We start from the raw sequence: 24,072 nt of genomic DNA, 5'->3' as shown, positions 1-24,072 counted from the left end.
GAAGGAAGGAAGGAAGGAAGGAAGGAAGGAAGGAAGGAAGGAAGGAAAAAAGAGAAAACCTACATGTTCTGGCCTCCTTTGCAGAGATGTGACCTCAAGTTCTGGCTAACGAGATGTAAACACAAGTTGTTGGGTCAGACCCTGAGAAGACTCTTCAAAAGGATGACAACCAGGTAGGGGGTTCCCTTTGGCCCTTCTTTTTTTCCCCTTTCTGCTGGTTTTGGTGCAAATGTGATGGCTGGAGCCCCAGCAGCAAACTAAGACCACGAGGCATCTTTGAGGAGGGAAGCTATGAGCTCAGTATGGCAGAGCAGAAGGAACCTGGATCTCTGATATAAAGGACCAACCACACCGGCTTCACACTGCCTGCCTCCACACTTTTGTTATATTAAAAACAACAACAACAACAACAACAACAACAACAAATCCTTTGTGTTTAAGCCACCATTTTGAATATACTGCTGTATGTAAATGAGCCTCGTCCCGATGTTATCACCAAATTTTTATCCTAATATTCATTGATAATAGGTCTTTCTTTTATTCTAATTATAAAATGAAAATTCTAAATCCGTGTCCGACATCTTGAACAGTGTGCGTGCGCCAGATATCCAGGCGGCATAACGGTGGGAGATGTGGACATAGGAACAAGGAGAGGGAGACGTTTTACAATTACCTCACTTTCTCCGGAAAAAAAAAAAAGGCGGGGGGGGGGAGGGTTATTATTTTACTGATTTTATGGTATGGAAATTAGAGGTTGTTAATTTTAAAGTTAGAGTTAAAGCTTATATTTCCTTATGCTTAATTCTGGTCCCTTCCGCCCCATCAACAGCAGGTGGGAGGGCTCCGGGTGGTCCTCCACATCTTCCTGCCACGGAGCCTGAGTGGATCAAAAGGCCAAAGGAATGAGGAGACTTTTCTCCCGCAAAATAGCTCCTCGGCCCCTTGAAATGAATGAACAGCTTCTTTAACAGACTTTTCCTCCAGCTCACATTCCCCATGGTTGGTGAGGCAGAAAATTCACAAGAACAAAGCTCTTGCCCTAAAAAGATCTTCTTTTCAATTTAGGGTCAATTCCACATTTGGGGCTTCCAGGAGAGTCACCTTTAAATTAAGAAAAGAAAAAACGGGGGCTGTTGCATAGAAGCCGGGGAAATCACACACGTGAGTGTGTGCACAGCGCCGCCCTCCCGCCCCGCACCACACACATACCCTTCATGGGAAACTCATGAACGCTGTTCCTCACGCAGGCTCCCAACAGGCAGGGGTGTGCCAGAAACCACTGGACCTGGGAGTCCCCAAATGGATTCATTTCCCTCCCCACTGTGCGTCCACGGGTGACTTCTAGGGGCCTCGTCTGGTCCTTCTGGAGAGTGGGCCAACGGCCTGCATCCTGCCTTCCTCACACAGCGCTTGTCTGTCCAAGGAGACCTGCCCTTTGTGAAGGCACTCAGCTCCCCCCCGCCCCCCGCCCCCAGGACAGGTGGCCCTGTCACTCCAGCCTGAACATGTGGTAGCATTCTGGCATATAATCTACCTGGGATCACCTTCTCCCCTCGGCCTTTCGGGACGTATCAACATGCACTTGGGTTAATTAAAGTCAACATTCTTCACATTTCACCCTTTATAAAATGTCAGGAAGCTAGACTCCACATGGAGCCCGGTCTGGCTCCGTGGGGGTCCCGAGGCTGAACCCCTGTTGCTAACCTATCAGTCTGGGGCGAGGTTCAGCATCTTGTGTCCTGGGATCAGCTGCCTCCTGAGCCGGCCCGCCCTCACCATGAGTGGTAACCGGGATGGGGGAGAGGGGCGGCCGGGCAGCCAGTGCGCACCCGGGGGCCAGGTCAAGGTGATCGAGTTTCTGGCTCTAGTCGGAAGCCCCATCACCCCCTGGCTCCAGGGTCATAAACTGAATCGTTGGGCTTGAGCTGTAACACGGTTCATTTCTGGGCCAAATCCCTGAAGCTGAGGGTTTATTTTTAAGGACAAGCAGTTTGCTGTTTTCAGCGTTTCTCATCAGAAATAGTGCAATTCAGCCCGATCTGCATGGGAAGCATAATTTATCATCTCACACAGATGGTTGGCTAAGGGTGGGGAGGAGGTTTACTTTCCATTTTAGTTCAGCAAACATTTCCTGAGCCCCTGCGTGTGCCAGGCACAGGGCAAGGCAGTGGGGACCACAGATGAGGAAGGCAAAGTGCCTGGCCCTTGAGGCACAGTGCAGGGAAGGGACAGACCCACAACCCCAACATTGGCATCCAAGGGCCCTGGCCAGGAATCCTGATTCTGCTGCTTACTACTGGGGTCACACCGGGAAATTACCTCTTTCTTACCACAGTTCGTCAACTTTGTTAATCTTTTCAAAAACCAACTTTGGTTTTGTTGATTTTCTATTTCCTATGACACTAATTTCCATTCTCATCTTTATTATTTCCTTCCTTCTGCTTGCTTTGGGTTATTTTGTCCCCCATCCCCACCCCCTACCACCACCTCCACCAACGTGCCTTAAAGGAGAAGGTTGGACTGATTTGAGATCTCTCTTCCTTCTTAACACAGTCACTCACAGCTATAAATGTCCCTCCAAGCTTTACCTATATCCCAGAAGAGTTCCTGTGCCATACTTCTGTTTTCCTTGAGCTCAGGGTATTTTCTCTTTTCCCCTTTGATCTCTCCTTGGACTCATTCGTGGCTCGGTAATATGCTGTTTAATTCACCAAGTTCCCAAAGTTTTGTTACTGATTTCTAGTCTCACCCCGATGTGACTGAAGAACATATTCCACATAATTTCAAACGTACAGAAGATTAATTTATGCCCAAGAATATGGTCTATCTTGGAGAATGTGTATTCTGCTGTTGTTGGGTGGGACGTTCTAGAGATGCCTGTCAGGTCCAGTTTAGTGTCGTTCAAGTCTTCTACTTCCTCATTCAGCTCTTGTCCAGTTGTTCCGTCTTTTGTTAAGAGTGGGGTTTTGAAGTTCTCAAGTTGGACTGCCGAACTGTTACATCACCTCCTTGGGCCTCTGTTTCCTTGGGAGAAAACAACTGTTCCTGTCTCAGAGGTGTAGGGATAAAAGACGCAAAGTGTGGCGGCACACTTGTCACGCGGTGGACGGAGCTATGTTGCAGCACGACCAGACAGAGTATGGCACATGGAGGGGGGGAGGTGAGGATTTCCTCCAAAGGTGGGTCAAAAACATGAGCCCTCTTAAAGAGAAAGACTAGGCTCAAAGCCTGTCTTTTCCTGTTGTCCTATATTCAAGATACGCAGATCTCCCGTCCCAAACAAAAACTAAGTAGCAAATAAATCCTAACTTCTCCTCATTTATTTTGTTAATGTCTAAAATCCCCTCAAAGAAGTTTCTTGTAATAATTCATCCATCCATCCATCCAATCATCCTCCCTTCCTTCTCAACAAACGGTTGCGAATATTCTCTGGGCCAGACTCTGCCCCGAGTACGGAAGATAATGGAACCAGACCTGCTGGGAAGGACGCACCCTATCTGGGGAGAGACACTGACGTGTAAGCAGGTAAATAAAATATAGGCATACAAATGCTCCAGTGAAGGCGTAAAAAGGTTTGTAGGGCACGGAAGAGGGAAGTGACCTGCCTGGGCGGGGAAGAAGACGAGATCAAGACGGCTTCCCCACAAATGTTAACAAAACCGAAAAGAAGTCATCAACAGTGGCTGGAGTCCCGTAACCCACCCCCCCTGCCAGCCCCGCCAGTCCCCTCAGGTAGGAGGGCCCCTGGGAGGAAAAGGAGGAAAACAAGAGGATGTTACACAAAGTGAGTCATCAACCTCAAATAACCAAGAGCTGCACAGGCAGAAAGTTCTTGACTTGGAAGTTTGCCAACATCAATGCTACAGAAATAACCATGATGAATTCACATATTTCTGTGCAAGTATCGGTCCACCATAACACTGAAATCTCAGCCATAGGAAATTGGAGCTTTGGGCCCCATATGTTCAAAATCATGCTCGTATTTTGGTCAAGATTTTCTTGAAGAAGCTAAAAGCTACATTTTCCTATTAAAAGTGGTGCTGGTCTTCTTCCATCCTGGCCTGGATGAGACCACAGAATAACAGTTCCTGCTCAGGGTTAAAAGTCACGAAGTATCTTTCTGTCTTGGGTCTTAGTCTCTCGAACTGATGCCATCGGGTGGGTTGACGGACTCTCCTCATAGCCTGAAAAATAGGCTGATCAATAACACTTGTGTGCTCACTACGTACACTGCAGAGAGAGAAGGGAGCCCAGACATACCTACCCTTCCCTGGAAGAGCTTTCGATTCACCTGAAAACACTGAGAAAAAGAGTCACAAACCAATTTTAAAAACGAAGAGCTACCTAAAGTATAAGGGCAAAACAAAGAGTAACATGCCGGAAGGTTTCCTCGGGGCAGAGCCTAGGACGGAAAGGCAGAGGTTCCAGAACCTGATGGACCTGGACTTCTCTCTCTGCACCTTGAATTTCTTATCTGCAATGGAAACACACACACACACACACACACACACACACACACACACACACACACCCCAAAACCCTGGCTCTTACATGAGGCTGAATATAAAATATCTGGCTCATGGTAGGTATTCAAAAACGTGGTGTTCTCTTGCCCCCACGAAGGAGGCAGAAGTGACTCAGATCCGTAAGGATGAGTGGCGTCCTGACAGGCAGAGGGGAGGTGGGAAGGTCTGCCAGGAGGCAACAGCAGCCACGCAACCCACAGCAGGAACAGCAGGGCACATATGTGGGTTAAGACGCTGCATTCAATGCTGGCTCCACTGCTATTAGCCAGGTCATCTTAAGCAAGCAGTAACTGCCGGGTACCTCAACTTCCTCGTCTGTAAAATGGAAATACTAATAGAATCTATTTCCTGAGATTGTTAGAAGAATTCATAGACGAGTAAACACATAGGATACCTGGTACATGGTGAACGGTCAGATAATGTTGGCTATTTTTTTTGCTTATTTATTTTTTTTTGAGGGGGGGGGAAGGGGCAGAGAGAGACGGACAGAGAGAATCCCAAGCAGGCTCCGCCCTGTCAGTACAGATCCCGATGCGGAGCTCGAACTCATGAACTGTGAGACCACGATCCGAGCCAAAACCAAGAGTTGGACGCTTAACCAACTGAGCCACCCAGGCGCCCCAATGTTACCTGTTTTTATTACGTATGGAGGGGAGTGAGGTTCAGTATGAATTACAGAACAAAGGACATGACAGTAGGAAGAATGGGGCCAAGGAGAACCTTAAGTGCCCAAGTTAGTCTGGACTTAATTAAGGAGATAAAGGCCCATTGCAGGTTCCTGAATGGAGGTTGACACAGATTAATTATAAGTTGAAAATGATAGAATCAAACGAGTTCCTGCCATAGCTTTAAATTACATCAGAAAGGGCTGTTCTTGAATAGTGACTCAAGTCTCCTGTCTCTACCCCTCAAAGATGGTATTCTTTGGAAAAAAGGAGAAGGAAACCGGCAGATCACATATCTGGTCATTTTGCTGGTCTCTCAACTTACAATCCCATGAAGTCACTTGGTCGGCAGGGAGGCTGGCACGTGGGGTGTCCGATCATTCTGACTTCTCAAATTAAGTAGCCATGAGCTACTTTCTGAAGTGACTAGGCTCATTGTTTGGGCTGTCTGTCTCAGCCCACACATCCTGCCCTCACCCCCACCCACACCCACCCACACACAGGCAGGCAAAGTCAACTGGGGATCATTCCGCCAATCTCCACCGTGCTCTCCAAGGGCAATGCTGTAATCCCTAGCATCAGCGGAGAAGTGGCAGGAAGGTGAGTGGGCGTGAACACGATTCCCCACCTCACTTCATTCAGATCTGGGCCTCTAGAGATAGGCCGAATCAGAGGAAAAGACTGAGGAAAAGCATTCTGCATTCTAGAGATGGTAATGAGAAGGGCAATTAGCGTAAATGCAATTTTGACACGCGTGGATGTTCTCTGTACAGAGAACTCCAAACGCTGGGTCCAGGACAAAATGGGTGCCCACGATCCTGTGAGTGCTTTGTGACAGGAGAAACCACTCGACCACAAACGGTGTGGAGCCAACTCACGAAAAAAATCCAAATGCACATTTCTTGGCCTTCGGGATCCAGAGAAAACGACCACAGACTCTGACAGATGTAATGGGCAATAATTCCTTTGAATCTATGATTTGCTTAGCAGAAAAAAAAAAAAAAAAAAAAAAAAAAGGAAGTCAGGTAATCCTTAACTGACCCCAAGCGGTAAAAATACCCCAGCCTAAGCGTTCAGCTCTTTGTGGGTATTCACGGTGTGACACTAGCGCCACCTGCTGCACTTACGGGGAAATGGCAAAGCGCAGCCCCACGAGAGCTAGTGTAGGTGGGGCCCTGCTGCGTTCATTCAGGGTCATCTTGGAGGAGAGTATTCTTTTGGTGCTGGGCGCTGAGACGGAAGTGGCAAAGGAAGTAATTTGTGGACAGAAGCCTATGATAGAGTTTTTCATTAGAGCCAAGAGAACTAATATTTTTTTTTTAATTTTTTTTTTTCAACGTTTATTTATTTTTGGGACAGAGAGAGACAGAGCATGAACGGGGGAGGGGCAGAGAGAGAGGGAGACACAGAATCGGAAACAGGCTCCAGGCTCTGAGCCATCCGCCCAGAGCCCGACGCGGGGCTCGAACTCACGGACCGCGAGATCGTGACCTGGCTGAAGTCGGACGCTTAACCGACTGCGCCACCCAGGCGCCCCAAGAGAACTAATATTTTAAGTGAACAAACAGTATTTAATGAGAGGGCTATGATCCAATGTCTCCAAACTGCTAGCCTTTTAGGAGCCCAACAAAGTACCTCCAGCTCCCAGCCTGTGTGACTGCGGGTTGGCCAGTTCTGTCCCAAGTACGTCTAAGAATTCCTGGGAGTTCGTAGACACTGCTAAACCTGACTGCCACTAGGCCTGAGTGTCATCTTTCTAAGCTGTGGTGTAGACAACTGTTCCGGAGAGGGTTTTTTTGTCCCCCGCCCCCTGCAATTTGTAACGATTTCCCACCGGATGGGGTCCTCACGAAATCCCACACCCTCCAACATCACTTTGTCAAAACACGGATAGAGCCTTCCCTTTGATGCCCAGTTCACACTGACAACAAGGTAGCAAACTTTTGAGGATTTCAAGGGGATCCCCATGTAGAAAAGAAAACCCCAAACTCATTATCAGACCCTGATGCTCCCACACTCAACCGACCCCATCCCTGCCGGCTCTCTCCCTCTGCCTCCAACCTCCATCCTGGCGATTCCTATCCTGACCAGGATTTCCCAAGCTGGACTCTCTTCCCGGAGACCCTGACCCACCACACACAAAACAACAGAGAAGCCCCAAACACCCAATGTTCCACCTTGCAGAGAGACGACCTCAGCTGCCTCTTCAAAGTCCTACTCGGGCAGCAGCCAGTACCTGTCCTTTGACGGGGATTTAAGAAAACACACAGCTAACGGCCAACCAGACCTTCTTGTGGTGGACAGGAGGAGGTACCAGGCGGGGGAACGAGATCTGAGGTAAAATGACGGGTTGAACCAATGATTTTGCAGAAGTCTGTAAGGCAGCTGCAAAGCATTAGAAATGCTGTAAGTAAAAACCAAGCGATGTCAAAAACAAAAACAATTAAAAGGCCAAATGAGTTTTGAAAAATGGAAGCATCCTTCAAAGATTTGCCTGGATCCCCAAAATAACTATTTGGAAGGGAACTGAACTCTTCTGGCTACAAAATTTAATTTTAAAATAATCTTCGTTTCTCAAAACTGACACAGGATACCATTTTTATGAAATGCTTTTTCTACAATAACCTCCTCTCCCTAATACAATAGCAAGGGTTCCTTGAACCTAAACTATATTTAACGTTAACACTCGTATTAGCTTAGGCATGCGCAGAGGGCACACACGATTTGCAACAGGATCAAGAAATCCCCAGAGTCAGGCTCAGTTTAAAGCAGCAGCAGCTCTCCATCCCGGCAGCGTATTGGCATCACCTGGGCTACCCAGGCCCCACTCCAGAACAATAAAACCAGAATGTCCGGAGGCGAAGGACGGACGTCGGGATCTTCTTGTGAAGCTTCCCAGGTGATCCCAATGTGCAGCCAGCAATGAGAAGCACTAACCTAAGGAAAGGAAACAAGGTATCACTTTTCGTACAAAGGCAGCAGAACAGCACTGAATGATGATTCTAGGACCGCAAGCCTCTGTCTCAGATAACAGTTTGAATCAATCTTGCCTGAATCTTAGGGTAAAAGATTGCAGTGAGAATTATAGTTCTAAGAGCGATTTCTCTGTAATAGTGTTTCTTGATCTGTGGTTCGAGGCACATGGGTGTCACCATCTTCTGGGGAGTTTGTTAAAAGGCCCTTCCTGGGTCCCACCTGCGATCCACCGACCTCTGCGTGTGATTAACTAGCTAGAAGTCGGTAACGGCGGCCGGGGTCAGATCCGGGCCCGTCCGGCTCCAGGTTCTTCCAAATCCCCTCAACACTTTTCACCAGTGAAAGTGCAACCCCCGTCAGAGAAACCAGAGCTTTAGATGATCTTAAACGAAAGGTAATTATTTAAAACAAAAGAATGGAAAACAACAAAACTTCCCTTGCACTCCTCCCTCCAAAGGAATCCTCTAGCAATTACTGTAGAGTAGAAAATACTATCCCTCCCTTTCCTTCCTGTTCCACCACATTTTTTCCCTTCTAACAAATATCCCTTTCTCCCCCAAATAAGGTCATTTGGAAAAATCCCTGGTAGGTGTCAGCATCTGTAAGAAAATAATAAAATGGCTGCATAAGGGAACCTGCCCCCAGAGCTCAGGGTGTATTTCCCTGCACGGCTCTCGAGTCTCACATCTCCCACACGGGCTGCAGGAAAGTGTGTACTTCCCTCTTACATCAGAATAAGGTGAAAAATATAACTAAATGGTTTTGCCCATTTAGAACTGGCTGGGAACCAACTTTTCTTTCTTTCTTTCTTTCTTTTTTTTTTAATCTGGGCTGTTCTCAGTCACTGCCACACACACTTCTACCTTAAAAAATAAAAAGAAAGAAAAGAAGAGTTGCACCTTACTTACAGCAAGCTGGGACCTTGTTTGTAGAACGAGGATGGCGGTGAGGCAGGGGTGGGGGCGGGGGCGGGGTCAGTAAGGAGTCGTGTGCGAAGAAACCTCATGTGACATGCGGACAACCTCTGAACCCCACTACCGACTCACGCACCGTACAAAGAGCCAGTATGGAACCGGACTTTAAATGCAACAAGTACTATCTGTCCAGAAAATAAATCGTACAGAATTCTTCCTATATTGTCAGTGTGAATGGCACCCAGTACAACCCTTGCAGAAAGTGATCCGGTAATGACCCTGACAGATGTTCATAAGCATCATTCATTTTAATTCAACAATCCAGTTTCCAGGAATCCGGTAGAAAGCAATCCAAAGAGAGAACAAGGATGTTCACAGCAGCAAACAGCAGAAACACTAGAAAACATGGTTAGGAGTACCTGTTACCTGCTGGACTTCGCTGAATGCTTAACATAATCCTGAATGATGAGTTGTTTTTGCCATTTCTACACACAAAGAAACTAAATCAGAGAGGCTAAGGAGTTGGCCTTCTGTCATCCAGCTCGCATGGGTTAGGGCTGGATTCACACCCACGTTCACACCCTCCTCAATCCCCTCGGTGTTCAAGGGCAGTCAGAATGCAAGTCACATATATCCCAGCACATTCCATGGACTACACAGCCATTATTTACAATAAGAAAAATACTTAGGTCACATGAAAATACAAAATTGTATATACAGTAGGACCTAACCTGTATACCAAAGACCTCAAAGAAAAAAATGAACCCCAGCGTTATTGAGTGATTCCCTCTGAGAGTGGCAACAGAAGTCAAAAGTATGGAGGGTGGGTACAGCTAACCTGAAATTCCCATGTCTGTTTATAATTGGAAAATAGGTACTAATGAGGAAAGCAAGGTTTGGGCAATCTTATAACTAATGCCACTGGTCAGAGGCCTTGACAATCAGTTCTCTTTAAAGTGGATACATAAATGGAAATAGAGAAGCTCAGCTCAGTTTATTAAAATTTGAAATAGGAAAAAAAGCCCCCCCCCCCCAAAACCAGTCATTTTGAAAGCATAACTCTAGCAATCAAAGCCCGAAGCTAGCTTCCAAGAGAATGGTGAGTGCCAGACGAGGCAGACGATGCGGAGGAATGTGCCAAGACTCCCAAACCCCCAGGCCAGGTCTAGGACACGGGGAACGTGGGGCGAGTATGCAGGGGGGAGACCAACGGCAGAGCCACAGGCACAGGTCTGCGGGTACATCTCTAAGCTCTTACCCTTGCGTAGACAGCGCTGAAGCTGTGAGTCAGAAAGACTAACAGGTGATGGTTAATATTTAACATTTTCTGGACTCTGCCGTGCCCCTAGAGTCCTGTATCAGCTGGGGTGGAGGCCTAACCATAGGGTGGCTCAGAGAAGTCAACGTACTGTACCAGGCCGGCCAGAGAGGGTGCAGGTCCCCTACAAGGTCCTCCAGGTTGTCTGGTGGCCCTGCCGTGCCCTAAGTGTGACATTTTCTTAATGTGGACACTGGCTAATACCACAGCCAAGTTCCAGCTTGAGAGAGCAGAGAAAGGGCAGGTAGAGGATGTGACCTAGAAGTTGTACCCATCACTCTGACTCATACCCCACTGACCAGTACCTGGGAAAGAGAGTCTCCAGCGAGGCGATCTGGGACCGACTCAAACTCAGGAGGTGCTATTTCTAAAAGGAATAAGGGGGCAATCAGCATCTCTCGTGGTTCAGTGACCGTCTCTTCATGCAGACTTTTAACAGTTGCTTACATTCGCAGCATGAATCCAGAGGCCTGAAGGAAAGGGTTTCTGGAAGCAGGGACGAGGAGTGAAGGGCAGGATTACCGATGTGAGGAGAAAGGGCAGGCCGGGCGTCCAGGCCCGGTTACACACAGCTTGCCCTTTATAACCTCTGCTGCCCAGGTCAGGGCAGCGGGACAGTCGTCTGAGGAAGAAAAGCGCAATCGCCCCTCCCACAGCCTCCCAGCTCTTGGCGGCCGTGCTCGCTGGCCTACCCGCCTGTCCCAGAGGACTACCTTCCAAAAGCACACAAGGAGTGAAAGCTGAGCCCAGGGAAGCCAGGTTGCAGGTCCAGTGCTGCAAACTGGGCCACGTGGACACGCGCTCCTGCAAACTGTGCGGCTGTGCCTAGAAAACGAGGACACGAGCAAGGTCAGACCTGGCCCGGCTCGTGTGTAAATGGTCCGGATCTCAGTCTTTCCTTTGCCATTATACTGGTTAAAAACCCCTTCCTAAAGCAGTGATGCATGTGTGCAGACTATAGAGAGCTGTCACCGCATGGCTCCGAGGTCGGCTGGGGTCGTTCTAGGAAATCGCCAAAGAACGTGGTCAAAACCTAAGCGAGAATGGGACCCCCTCCTCGTTTCACACAGGCCAACTCCATGTACTGGGCAGCGGTTTTCCACTGTTAACATCTACAGTGAGTCTCACTCAAGATTTTGGCTGAAGAAACTATTTTGGGGCTAAGAGGTTTGAAAACCATCACACAAGAAGAACTTAGAGTAGCCTGTGTGCTTAAGGAATCCTAAGGCAGGAATAACACTTTATGAAGACACAAAATAACAATCCAATTGTACATGTTGAAATGTTCCCCTTTCCTGCTGGTATTTTAGGCAAAAGGGATTGAGGAAATGTATTCCAGAGAACTATGTTTAATTTTAAAACCTAGAGGGACAGCAGAATAGTTTTATCTTCATAGGCAACTATCATCTGCAAAGAAAGGTTCTTACAAAGAAGGTAAACTGTCCAAGATACATCTTCACTGTCACCATCACAAATCAGTCCTCAATCCTCAGACACAGAACCTTTCTGCCTCTCTCAAAAACTCCAGGCCCCTAAAACTAAGCAAGTTGTCCTTCTGCCTTGGCATCACCCAATTTTCTTTCCTGTTATGAGTCTCCTCTAGCTTCAACGTCCACCTAGACGACTATAACCATCTCAAGAACGTCTCCATTTAGAACCACTTCCTGTGAAAAATTCTACTCAAGATACCCAGTGGTGTTTCCACACAGCTCCTCCAGCAAAGTCACATACCCATAAAGTTGACTTCATAAACCCACCGTCTTCTTGAAAAACTATCAAGTTACTTTAAAAATAAGACACAAACCTTCATAAAAATATAGTCATCGAATTTATTATTCTCATTAGGCTGCCATTTTATGAAGAATTCCAAACAGTAACGTTTCTTGACATGCAAGACGTAGCATTAATGGCTTATGTTACTATAAATACTGCTGCTTGCAAGCAGTACATCGGTTTTAGAGTTTTAAGACTACAGACTTTTATTATTCAAATCTTACTCAGTTTACGTTAAAATCATCAGAAGGTTCTGAACAGCTGGTTAGGAAGGTAGCCAAGATGCAGGAAAGATGTCTGCGCCTCCTTTTCAAGGGCAGCCAACTCTTGAACGGTAGGTGCCAAAATATCCACATGGCCTTTATAGTTTCCACCTGCATCACACACACAAATTATAAAGTCATGTAAATGACAGGCTTGAAAAAACTTGTCAGCAATACTTTGGCTCAATCACGTCCGTTTAAACATTGCTTCTAGCAATAAAAATGGACTACCGGGCAAGTTATCTCCAAAAGTGAGTTTTAAAAATGTTAAATCAATATAAATAAATGGTTAGGCCTCACTAATAGTGTCCCAATACCCCTAGCAACCCCTCCCCTCTGCTCTCTTTTGGTTTGGAAAGCACTAGCTTAGTAGTCTGAATTTCTTGAAAAATTTTTCAGGAATGAGCTGAGGGCATTCCAGGCGAAAGGAGCGACCGTGCGCTGCGTTTTACCACTTGAATTAAATCGAAGGTTTTCAATTTTGGTCAAAATCGCCATGATTCTCTCGCTTCCTAATAATTCCATAAATGTTCAACTACTCTTTATGACACGAATACCTCAAGAGACACAGGTAAGCTGCTGTCCTTCATTGGCACACAAATCACATAACCAAAGCATGTGACAAGACAGGTACAGATAAACCGCTGCGAGAGTCATAGGAGGAAATGATTAATCTGCCAAAACAGACGCTCAGCATGAGATGAAATTACCTACTCTCTTCTACACAATGAAGCTCAGAAAGGACACATTCACATTCAGAACAGAAATAAAAGTAACTCAAAGCTTACCACCAGCGGCTCTCTTTTGACCATAGGTAACTTTCCCATCAAATTCGTCCACTGGGACCTTTATATCTGGTTCAACCTGAGAAATGGTGCAATTCAGATGTTCTTCTATCTCAGACAGCAACTAAGAAGGGAAAGGAAACAAAAAGCATTTTTGAGGAAAAATCTCATTTTGACAGAGTTGAATTTTAATAGCATCAAATAAACCAGGAAGACTATAATCCTTAGAATAAGTGGAAGTTAGATTTCTGAAGAGATAAACTCACAAGTTATAATTTACAAACTCTGACGTTGTAATAAATCACTACTTTTCCTCATAACCAACAAACAGATAAACGCCGGGGTATAATTTTTATAATTAAATGCAGTCTATTTTTGCCAATTTCAGTACGTTTTTATGAGTCTTACCTGCATCTCATTGTACCATATGGTACAGCCACCATCTTCCTTAAGTCTCGTGTTATAACACCCTTTTCCACGGCTGCTACAAACGTGGTACCAAACCTACATTAAAGATGGAAAAACACTAACATGTAGAGACGGAAACACACTAGTTATCTTTACTCTCAATTAGTTTTTGCAGTATTTTCTGTCCCCGAGGAACGAGAGAAATTGCAGGTGTGACGTGCGGTCCACTCACTACTGGCCCTCAGGAACGCGTTAACTCAGTCTGCTGAAAGAGTTCTTTTGGAGAAAAGTCCTGAGGTTTTCCTAGAATGCATGTCAATTATAGAAAGGAATTCTCAGATAAAAACAAGGGCGAACAAGTGAATGCTAGAGAATGCTATATTGAGGTTATATCAAAAATAAAGTCCACATGTTTTCTATAAGAAATAAAAAGCAAAACGAACGGCCGGTTTGAACACGGAGTGTGTGGGAGCTCCTTATTCTTGCAACTTTTCTGTAAATTTGTATCAAATTGTGTTTCCAGATAAGTCCCCATCCTCTCCCATAGAGTTTTCTGTAGCATAATGTCAGAGAGGATTTAAATAGTTTTTGGTGAAATCGAGTACATATATTAAAGCTATTAGTGAAAATCACAGTTTGCATTTTCCTTTCTACACTTCATCTCATTATTGGTCCATTTGAAAATATAGAAAAAAAGATGCCATTAAAAAGTTCAATTATACTCCAGGGGCGCCTGGGTGGCTAGATGGTTGAGCTTCTGACTTTGGCTCAGGTCATGGTCTCACCATTTCCTAGTTCGAGCCCCGCGTCAGGCTCTGTGCTGACAGCTCAAAGCCTGGAGCCTGCTTCGGATTGTGTCTTCCTCTTTCTCTGCCCCTCCCCCATTTGTGCTGTGTCTCCCTCCCTCTCTCTCTCTCTCTCTGTCTCATAAATAAACACTAAAAAAATTTTTTTTAAATAACAAAAAAAATGTTCAATTATATTCCATATGCAACTGAATTCAGTGTAAATGGACAAATCAAACTGCTTTTATTTCCAACATCTAAAACAACACAAACAGCGAATATAATACGGCGCTGAAAAGATTACCTTTTCTTTCTCTGTTGCCACCAGGGAAATGGCCAGACCCATCCTGAAAGATTTTAGAATCCTTATTAGACTTTATTCAAGAAGCAAGCAAATATTAAAAGAACAAAAGAGAAACTCCAGCGGCACCTTTCAGCTCTTCCCACTCGGCCAATTCGGTGGACGTAGTTTTGCTTCTCATCAGGCAAAGTGACATTTATAACTGAAAATAAGAACAATTATTACCAGTCGCCATTAGTTCTACAATTTTCAAACGTATTAGATGTTTGATGTTTTAAATATTTCAAACGTATTAGAGGGTTTACTTTGAATTCCATAAAATGTAAACCGCAGGGATCAGAACTTTCTTCTTACCGTAGGGAACACCATGGATGTCAATTCCCCTGGCGGCTACATCTGTGCAAATCAAGAACCTCACATCTCCTTTCTAGAGAAAACAGAGAAGGAATTTACTGGTACGTATACTAAAAAATAAACACGAATATGGCCATCCACTGGATGAGACAGACTTCTGATAACTAACGTGTTACTATCAGACTAGAGGTCCAGATATTCATAATTCACTGGACCATGTCTTAAATTTTTAAGTCATGATCTGCTAAAATAAGACACTGAATAAATCAATAATTGGATTCATTTTTTACTTTCTTTTTTCCCACACCAAAAATATTAAACTGCTATAATGTGGCTTTATCTTTAGAAATCCTGACTGGTAATTCAAAAGACAGATAGAACAAAATGTTAAAACATAAGTATTATCTTTACCCTCGTATTAAAATAAACTCAGAATACTAGGTGTTTTCCCTTGAGGTTACACTTTCTGTGACAACAAAAATCCTAAAGAGATAGGAACCTAGAAGGGGCCCCTGTGCTCTCACCAAAAAAATACAAATTAGCCTTTGGGTGTCATTTGTGCTCCAAGGCACAGAGTGAGAGACAGGAAGGGGAAGGACACGCTGACCTGGGGCCCAGGGTAAGGTCCAGGGCGGAGAAGGGCACACGACGTGGCTCAAGTGTGGCCACGCAGCACGCTTTTCTACCCACGTCACTTCTGCTCGGCATGGAAGCGGAATCCAAAGTGCCTCACCCAGCGCTTCCCACCTTCTACTCACATGACGGGTCTGAGAGAAGATGATATTCACACTCTGCACTGGGGCAAACACACTGGTAAGCAGGGACAATGCTGTGGCTGGAGGCTCAAGCCCAACCCACCTCCACCAAGAGCTACACAACCCGGTCACGGGCTGCAAGCATGGAACTGGGACGGTGTGCCCCAAACAATTACAAATAGTCTTAATTCCACAAAACCGTATTCTGATACCTATCCTAATCAATCTATGAACTCTCTATGGATATTACTACAAACTATTAAAAAAAAAAAAAAGACTCCCAGACACGGTTTAACTATCCCATGATGCTTCTCTTAAAAAGAGCTACCTAAAAAGAATGTGTCTAAAATTCCTTAAGTTGAAAATTCTTATTACAGTGGTGTTGTGTTGACAGAGAACTTACAATTTACCATTTGACTGCTAAAGATGACTAAACCCTGCCATGATAAGGATATACCAACAGGGTAAACATCGTCAGAAATTTCTAGGACAATTGCTTTTAATGATATTTACCGGAACTAATTAAAACTGGCTACAATTCCCCTCTGAAGTATTAAAGAAATGCAGTCAGCTAAATATTAGTACCTTAAATCTTTCCAAGTTTTGCTTCCTCTCATGAGGCTTTCTGTCACCATGAAGACAAACACATGAGAACTGGTGTCCTTTTTTATCAGGTCCTAGTGAAAAGCACATTCAACAATTAACCCTGGAAAACATTACACCTAAGACCATGTCAAAAAACCAATAGCACTCAGACTACACTGTTACCATATAATTCCACAGAAATCCATACCCCAATCTGCCATAAACCATGATTAACACAATTTCTTTTTTTTTTTTTTTTCAACGTTTATTTATTTTTGGGACAGAGAGAGACAGAGCATGAACGGGGGAGGGGCAGAGAGAGAGGGAGACACAGAATCGGAAACCGGCTCCAGGCTCTGAGCCATCAGCCCAGAGCCGGACGCGGGGCTCGAACTCACGGACCGCGAGATCGTGACCTGGCTGAAGTCGGACGCTTAACCGACTGCGCCACCCAGGCGCCCCTAACACAATTTCTATCATAGGTAAAATGCCACTGAAATAAACTCTATGAGCATTAAAACTGATTTGCTGGGGCGCCTGGGTGGCGCAGTCGGTTAAGCGTCCGACTTCAGCCAGGTCATGATCTCGCGGTCTGTGAGTTCGAGCCCCACGTCGGGCTCTGGGCTGAGGGCTCAGAGCCTGGAGCCGGTTTCTGATTCTGTGTCTCCCTCTCTCTCTGCCCCTCCCCCGTTCATGCTCTGTCTCTCTCTGTCCCAAAAATGAATAAACGTTGAAAAAAAAAAAACAAAAACTGATTTGCTTTGAAGGACATTTTTAGTCACTCTTCCTGATCTACAGAAGTAGATGGAACAGTGTACCAACTAACTGTGTTAGTGAAACTGTGTTCACTAACTGTGTTAGTGAAAGGAAAACATATGTGTATACCGGGAACTTCACCTATCCCATACAAAGCCAGGAACCAAAAAGTAGATCCGAGATCAATCTTGGAAGAACCAAAACAGGCTTTACGAAGTGGAGGCCCTTACCTAAAAGGTCACTCCCATAACCCTACCCTCCTCAAGGTGTCCTAAGCAGCTTAGTTATCCGGTTCCCTGACCGAAGCAGATTATTAGAAGAACCAAACTGGTCAGATGAAGAGGAACTACTATGAAGTGCAGTGGTAGCCAATCCCGAAAAGAAACTCAAGCAGATACAGTAACCAAAGCAGTATGGTCCAGACTACAGTGAGAGCAAACAACCTTCCGGAACTTAATAGAATGTACAGGCTCCACTATGAGATAGCCCAGGGTAACAAGTATGCCACGACTACTCTCCATAGTAAATTTTAGGTTCAATACGATAGACTTCAGAATTCAAGGAAAAGCATATTATGAAGAGCTATCCATCCACTCAAAATGACTCACACAAGAACTAACCATGCAGAGGAGAGACGACAGAAATCAGAACTTGCAGGCCAACATACAGCTGGTCTGCCGCATTCTGAGCTCGAGTGGCTGAGGAAAGTATCCTAGATACACTCCTACTCCCGGTGGAGCTGTGTATAGAGAAGGGAGGGATCCTTTATTTTCCCCCTCTTCAACCTCTGAAGTCTGGTATACGCGGTGTTATTTTGGTTTTAATCGTGGTTTGGGAGAGTTGGTTTTTAAGTAAAAGTATCCAGAATATTTAGGGAAGGAAGGTGAAAGGAACTAGGGAATAGTACTGCTTGATTAACAGCATTCCCAACCAAATAATCAAATCCTCCATTCAAAACCAACATGGACAGGAAGAAGTATTTATTACGAATCAGTCACTATAACTCAACCAACCAAGCAAGTCTGTTTGCCATGACTTGGGGGAAAAAAAGGTACTGAACTATTCACTGTAAGGAACGAGGTAACATGTTCTTTATATGACCATTACTTCAAGTTTTTCATATTTTCTATTTTCTTTTAGAGTTTTCTGGTTCCTTGATATACAACAATTATAAAAAGAGATATGTTAGAGTTTTCCCCATTATGAAAATAGGATTTACCTGTTACCTTGTACATCTGTCAATTTTGCTTTATATATTTTTACATTTATTATATTTCTTAAAAATTTTTTTAACATTTATTTTTGAGAGAGAGAGAGAGACAGAGCACAAGAGGGGGAGGGACAGAGAGCGAGGGAGACACAGAACCCAAAGCAGGCTCCAGGCTCTGAGCTGTCAGCACAGAGCCCGACATGGGGCTCGAACCCACAAACCACGAGATCATGACCTGAGTCGAAGTCAGACGCTTGACCGACTGAGCCACCCAGGCGCCCCTACTGTATTTCAAACACAGCAACAATGAATGAATTCTAAAAGTGAACAGCTATATTTTCACCTCCTGGATTATACCATTAACATTTACTATATTTGCTTTACTCCATATCTGTCCCTCTGTCCTATCAATTCATTTTTATATTTCTGATGCATTTTACTGTAAACTGCAAATATCTACACACAGTTTAGCACGCATTTCATTAACTAGAATGTAGTTATTTGGTTAGGTTTTACTGTTTTCCTCTAACGTGAAATACTACATACAAGGAAATGCGTAAATCTTAAGTGTATATTTGCTGAGTTTTGACAAATGCACGTACCTATGTAGCCCAAAGCCCTACAAGATAGAGAATATGAATGTCATCCCACAAAGAACCCACATGCTTTCCCAGATAACCCCACTCCCATTGTCCCAGGGAAAACCACTGTTGCGGGTTTTTTCTCCATGAAAGACTAGTTCTGACTCTTCCAGAACTTCACGTAAGTGGAATCATACAGTATACACATATACAGTCTTGTGTAAGAAATCCTTCATTCAGCATCATGTCTGAGATTCACCCGGAGTCGCTGCCTCCACCAGAAGTCCATTCCTTTGTGCTGCCGGGCCGGACTCCACGGTATAAATAGTTCATATCTGGTTTAAGCCATTCCCCCACGGATGCCCACTTAGTGTATTTTCAGTTTGGGCCTATTATAAATAAAGCTGCCATGACCATTCTTGCCCATATCTTTTCTCACTGTGTCTTGGGTAAATTTTACTTATCTTAGGCAAATATTTAGGAGTTGGATTACTAAGCCATAAGACAGCAATGCTAATTTTATTAAAACATGTAAGACCTTTCACCAAGGTGCCTGGACAACAGCAGCATACGAACACCCCAGCGGCTTCACATCCTTGCCAAAATCGGGTGTCGTATTTGTAATCTAGCTATTCCAATGAGTGTACGTGGTACTACATTGTGATTTTGCATTTCCCTAATGACAGATCCCGTTGGGCATTATTTCACGTTGATTCATATATATCATGTCATAGGAGCGTAATTAGAATCATCATATAGTCATTGTAGATTAGATTTTTTATTACACAGTGACCTTCATTTCTAGCTAATATTTTTGTCTTAAATTCTCTTGCATCTCTTATTAATACAGCTAGACCAACTTTCTTTCGATTAGTAGTTTAGCTAATACATTTTTTCAGCCCCTTTTGATCTTTCCATGACCTCAGGTTTTAAGTATGTCTCTTGTAAACAGTATACGGTTAGATTTTATCCAGTCTAACAATGTATGCCTTTTAACAGAAGGCTTTGGCGTGCTGACATATACTAGAGCGAGCGTTCACTCATACAGATTTTTCCACCAGCCGTCTTACTCTGTAATTTCTAACCATTGTCTTTCCCATTTTTTTTCCTCTTCCTTTCTTAGCCTTTTTTCAGATGAAGGTTTACTCCTCATTTATTGGTTTAGAAGACATACACTCTATTACTTAATAATCACCCTCAACATTTTAATATCAAATAATACCATCACCTTTCTTCCAAATGACAGCAGCGCCTCAGAGCACTGGAATGAAACTGTGCCTGCGTGGAAAGCGGTTTTCCTGGGGCTTATCATATGGAAAAGTACTGGACAAGCACAGACACTGACAACGCGCCTCCACTGCTTTAAATTCAGCGCACGCGTTCTCGACCGCACCAACATGAGACTAATAACCGATTAAGTGAGGAAATAAACACAATTTATTTCAAGTGAGGAAACATTACCTCCTCCTTGTTGCATAAAATATTGCTCCAAGTTATCGCAGTCAATTTTGGTTCTACAGAAAATAATTGCTTGATCCATCTTGTGTTCCTTGATCGCCCGGACAGCATACTCCCCCTTCAGGATTTTAATAGCTTCAGACCACATCTCTTGAATACCACCACCACCACCACAACAAAAAAAAAAGAATTTCAATCTAAAATTGTTATGAACACACATAATTACAGTCACACACTTACTGCTTTGCCCACCTGAAAAAAACTCTGCTTTAATGTAAGTAGTACAGACAAAAATAAGAAATATTAAGATAGGATGAAATGGTGAGAATATCCATTCGCTCATTTTTCTTTAAGTTTTATTTTTATTTATTTCGAGAGAGAGAGGGTGCATGCGTGAGAGGGGGAGGGGCAGAGAGAGGGGGACAGAGAGAATCCCAAGCGGGCTCTGCACTGTCAGCACAGAGTCCAAAGTGGGGCTCAATCCCACAAAATGGGAGATCGTGACTGGAGCTGAAACCAAGAGTCGGACGCTTAACCCACTGGGCCACTGAGTCACCCCAACTCATTTATTTCTATTTCTGTTAGTGTATGTTTATGCCATTTTATAGTGTGCCAAAAACACCTATGCCACGCCTCTTATGAAGGAAAACAGACATATAAACACACAAATAAACAGAACTTCATACCCACAACAAAACTTTGCTCTTACCTCTCATGGAGATGTTTACTCAATTATTTTAACCCCTTTTAAAAATAATTAATGGACTTTTTAAATCAATCTAACACCAGAAAGTTCATACTTCTCAACGGAATGAAAACTGTACGTCGAACTCTGTAATTTCTTAGTCATCATCCTCCCAATCTCTATTTTTCAGTGTGAAGCTACACTACAGTTACTCAACTATCTAATGCAAAACTTTAATTCTGTAATCCACCATATTTCTAAAGGCTCTCCGGTCATACCTAATTGCAGTATAAACTAAGCAAAACATTTATAAGAAAAAATTTATTTTGAAGAAGTAAAAATTTTTATTTTATGACATGCATTCCCTAACAGTGGGAGGATATATTATTTTGAACTAGCAAGGTCTCTGCTCTTCTCCAACGATAAGGCTAGTCGAGCATGCACCTTATCAATTTGGAACTGCACATAAAACCGAATTCAAAGGAACTCTATTTAATCAAGATTTCAGAGAATTCACCTTTTAGATATTGGCCATAAACCTACCAATGAATCCAACCATAAAGTAAATGCAGTCTAACCCTTCCCAATGATCCGCCTGAGACACCTGAATCCACACATCGGAGACCTACTCTAGGCTGGACAAGCACTATCCTTCCAATACAGCGTACCTTCGCAGATCTTTAACATATGAGGCACCTGAAATCGTCTCTGCTCTGCACAGAAGCATCTTCAAAGAATTAGGATTTAATGTTAGACTTTTTAAAAACTGGTAAATATTTCATGATATGGAGTGTCTGTTTAGGAGGAAGAAAAAGTCCTGGGGCACCTGGGTGGCTCAGCCGGTTGGGCGACCGACTTCGGCTCAGGTCATGATCTCACAGTTGGTGAGTTCGAGCCCCACGTCGGGCTCTGTGCTGACAGCTCGGAGCCTGGAGCCTGCTTCGGATTCTGTGTCCCCCCTCTCTCTACCCCTCTCCTGCTCACACTCTGTCTCTCAATAATAAAGAAAAAAACATTAAAAAAAAAAGTCCTGGAGATGGATGGCGGCAATGACTACAACGTAGGGATGAACTTTATGCCACTGAACGTGACCACTTTAAAAATGGTTAAAGTGGGCAATTTTGTGTTGGGAATATTTTACTGCACACAAAAAGAACAGATAAGCGATTCCAAGATAATTTCTGTATCTTTCACAAAGTTGTAAACTAAAGACATTTTTCTTTATTAATTCCCCAAATGAAGAACCTACATGACGTTTCTCCTGGGATTCAGGGCCAATGTAAAATCTGTTGCCAGAGAAATCTGCTGATATCCTCCAATCAATAAGAATTCCATAATCCAAAATACTTGTGACTTAGATGTCAGGAGACTAACATCTGAAATTCAGTGGTTAATACTGCTCTAAGTTGACTGACACCAGTCAATTTTCCCCCATTTCTTTATTATTATTTTTGTTACCTTTATTGTCAAAATTCCTGTTCTAATTTTGTAGGTCACCTCAAATCCTTCATGAGAACAGACAGGGCATAAATTCAGTAAGACAAATCAATTTGTTTTCAAAATCTTTCAACCCCATTCATTCCTTCATTCACTCACTCACTCATGCATGCATCTGTTCACTCATTCAACTTACCTGGACTATTAGCACCAGGCCTTGTGTTATCTTTTGCATGTACATCATCAGTCTATGAAAAGAAAAGGAGAAAAACAGGGTGGCAAGTGGGTAAGTAAGGATTCCAAACAGGTATCGTTTTTTTTCTTAAAGAGAAATGTGTATCTAACTTTAGATAAAGACATATGTCTTTAAAGTATGTGGGCAAAACCATTCTTCAGATTCAGAAAAGCCTTTTATTAACTGTGGATCTAAGACTAATCAATTTTATTTTATTTTATTTTATTTTTATTTATTTTTTTAAATATATGAAATTTGTCAAGTTGGTTTCCATACAACACCCAGTGTTCATCCCAAAAGATGCCCTCCTCAATACCCATCACCCACCCTCCCCCTCCCTCCCACTCCCCATCAGCCCTCAGTTTGTTCTCAGTTTTTAACAGTCTCTTATGCTTTGGCTCTCTCCCACTCTAACCTCTTTTTTTTTTCTTCCCCTCCCCCATGGGTTCCTGTTAAGTTTCTCAGGATGCACACAAGAGTGAAAACATATGGTATCTGTCTTTCTCTGTATGGCTTACTTCACTTAGCATAACACTCTCCAGTTCCATCCATGTTGCTACAAAGGGCCATATTTCATTCTTTCTCATTGCCACGTGGTACTCCATTGTGTATATAAACCACAATTTCTTTATCCATTCATCAGTTGATGGACATCTAGGTTCTTTTCATAATTTGGCTATTGTTGAGTGTGCTGCTATAAACATTGGGGTACAAGTGCCCCTATGCATCAGTACTCCTGTATCCCTTGGATAAATTCCTAGCAGTGCTATTGCTGGGTCATAGGGTAGGTCTATTTTTAATTTTTTGAGGAACCTCCACACTGTTTTCCAGAGCGGCTGCACCAGTTTGCATTCCCACTAACAGTGCAAGAGGGTTCCCGTTTCTCCACATCCTCTCCAGCATCTATAGTCTCCTGCTTTGTTCATTTTGGCCACTCTGACTGGCGTGAGGTGATATCTGAGTGTGGTTTTGATTTGTATTTCCCTGATGAGGAGTGACGTTGAGCATCTTTTCATGTGCCTGTTGGCCATCCGGGTGTCTTCTTTAGAGAAGTGTCTATTCATGTTTTCTGCCCATTTCTTCACTGGATTATTTGTTTTTCGGGTGTGGAGTTTGGTGAGCTCTTTATAGATTTTGGATACTAGCCCTTTGTCCGATATGTCATTTGCAAATATCTTTTCCCATTCCATTGGTTGCCTTTTATGTTGTTGATTGTTTCCTTTGCTGTGCAGAAGCTTTGTATCTTCATGAGGTAAGACTAATCAATTTTAAATGTAATAATAAGAATGCAAAGGTGGCTCT

The 24,072-nt window shown here is 43.8% G+C and overlaps 1 protein-coding gene across 1 annotated transcript in view; it reads right to left on the bottom strand.

Moving 5' to 3' along the window:
• Window positions 1-12,208: 12,208 nt before the first annotated feature.
• DDX1 (DEAD-box helicase 1) overlaps window positions 12,209-24,072 on the bottom strand; it is a 37,071-nt gene continuing 25,207 nt past the window's right edge. The window contains exons 18-26 of the mRNA XM_040496116.1: window positions 22,732-22,783; window positions 20,417-20,563; window positions 16,409-16,500; window positions 15,069-15,141; window positions 14,844-14,916; window positions 14,718-14,760; window positions 13,629-13,724; window positions 13,224-13,344; window positions 12,209-12,546 (exon numbers count right to left, since the gene is read on the bottom strand). Of these exons, the coding sequence (XP_040352050.1) occupies window positions 12,416-12,546; window positions 13,224-13,344; window positions 13,629-13,724; window positions 14,718-14,760; window positions 14,844-14,916; window positions 15,069-15,141; window positions 16,409-16,500; window positions 20,417-20,563; window positions 22,732-22,783 (828 nt within the window). The 3' untranslated portion in view covers window positions 12,209-12,415. The remainder of the gene's footprint in view (window positions 12,547-13,223; window positions 13,345-13,628; window positions 13,725-14,717; window positions 14,761-14,843; window positions 14,917-15,068; window positions 15,142-16,408; window positions 16,501-20,416; window positions 20,564-22,731; window positions 22,784-24,072) is intronic.

The sequence above is a fragment of the Herpailurus yagouaroundi genome, unplaced genomic scaffold (genome assembly GCF_014898765.1).
Source record: "Herpailurus yagouaroundi ecotype Mexico unplaced genomic scaffold, PumYag 188, whole genome shotgun sequence".
Taxonomy (NCBI): Eukaryota; Metazoa; Chordata; class Mammalia; order Carnivora; family Felidae; genus Herpailurus; species Herpailurus yagouaroundi.
This window is presented reverse-complemented; position numbering and strand designations above follow the sequence as displayed.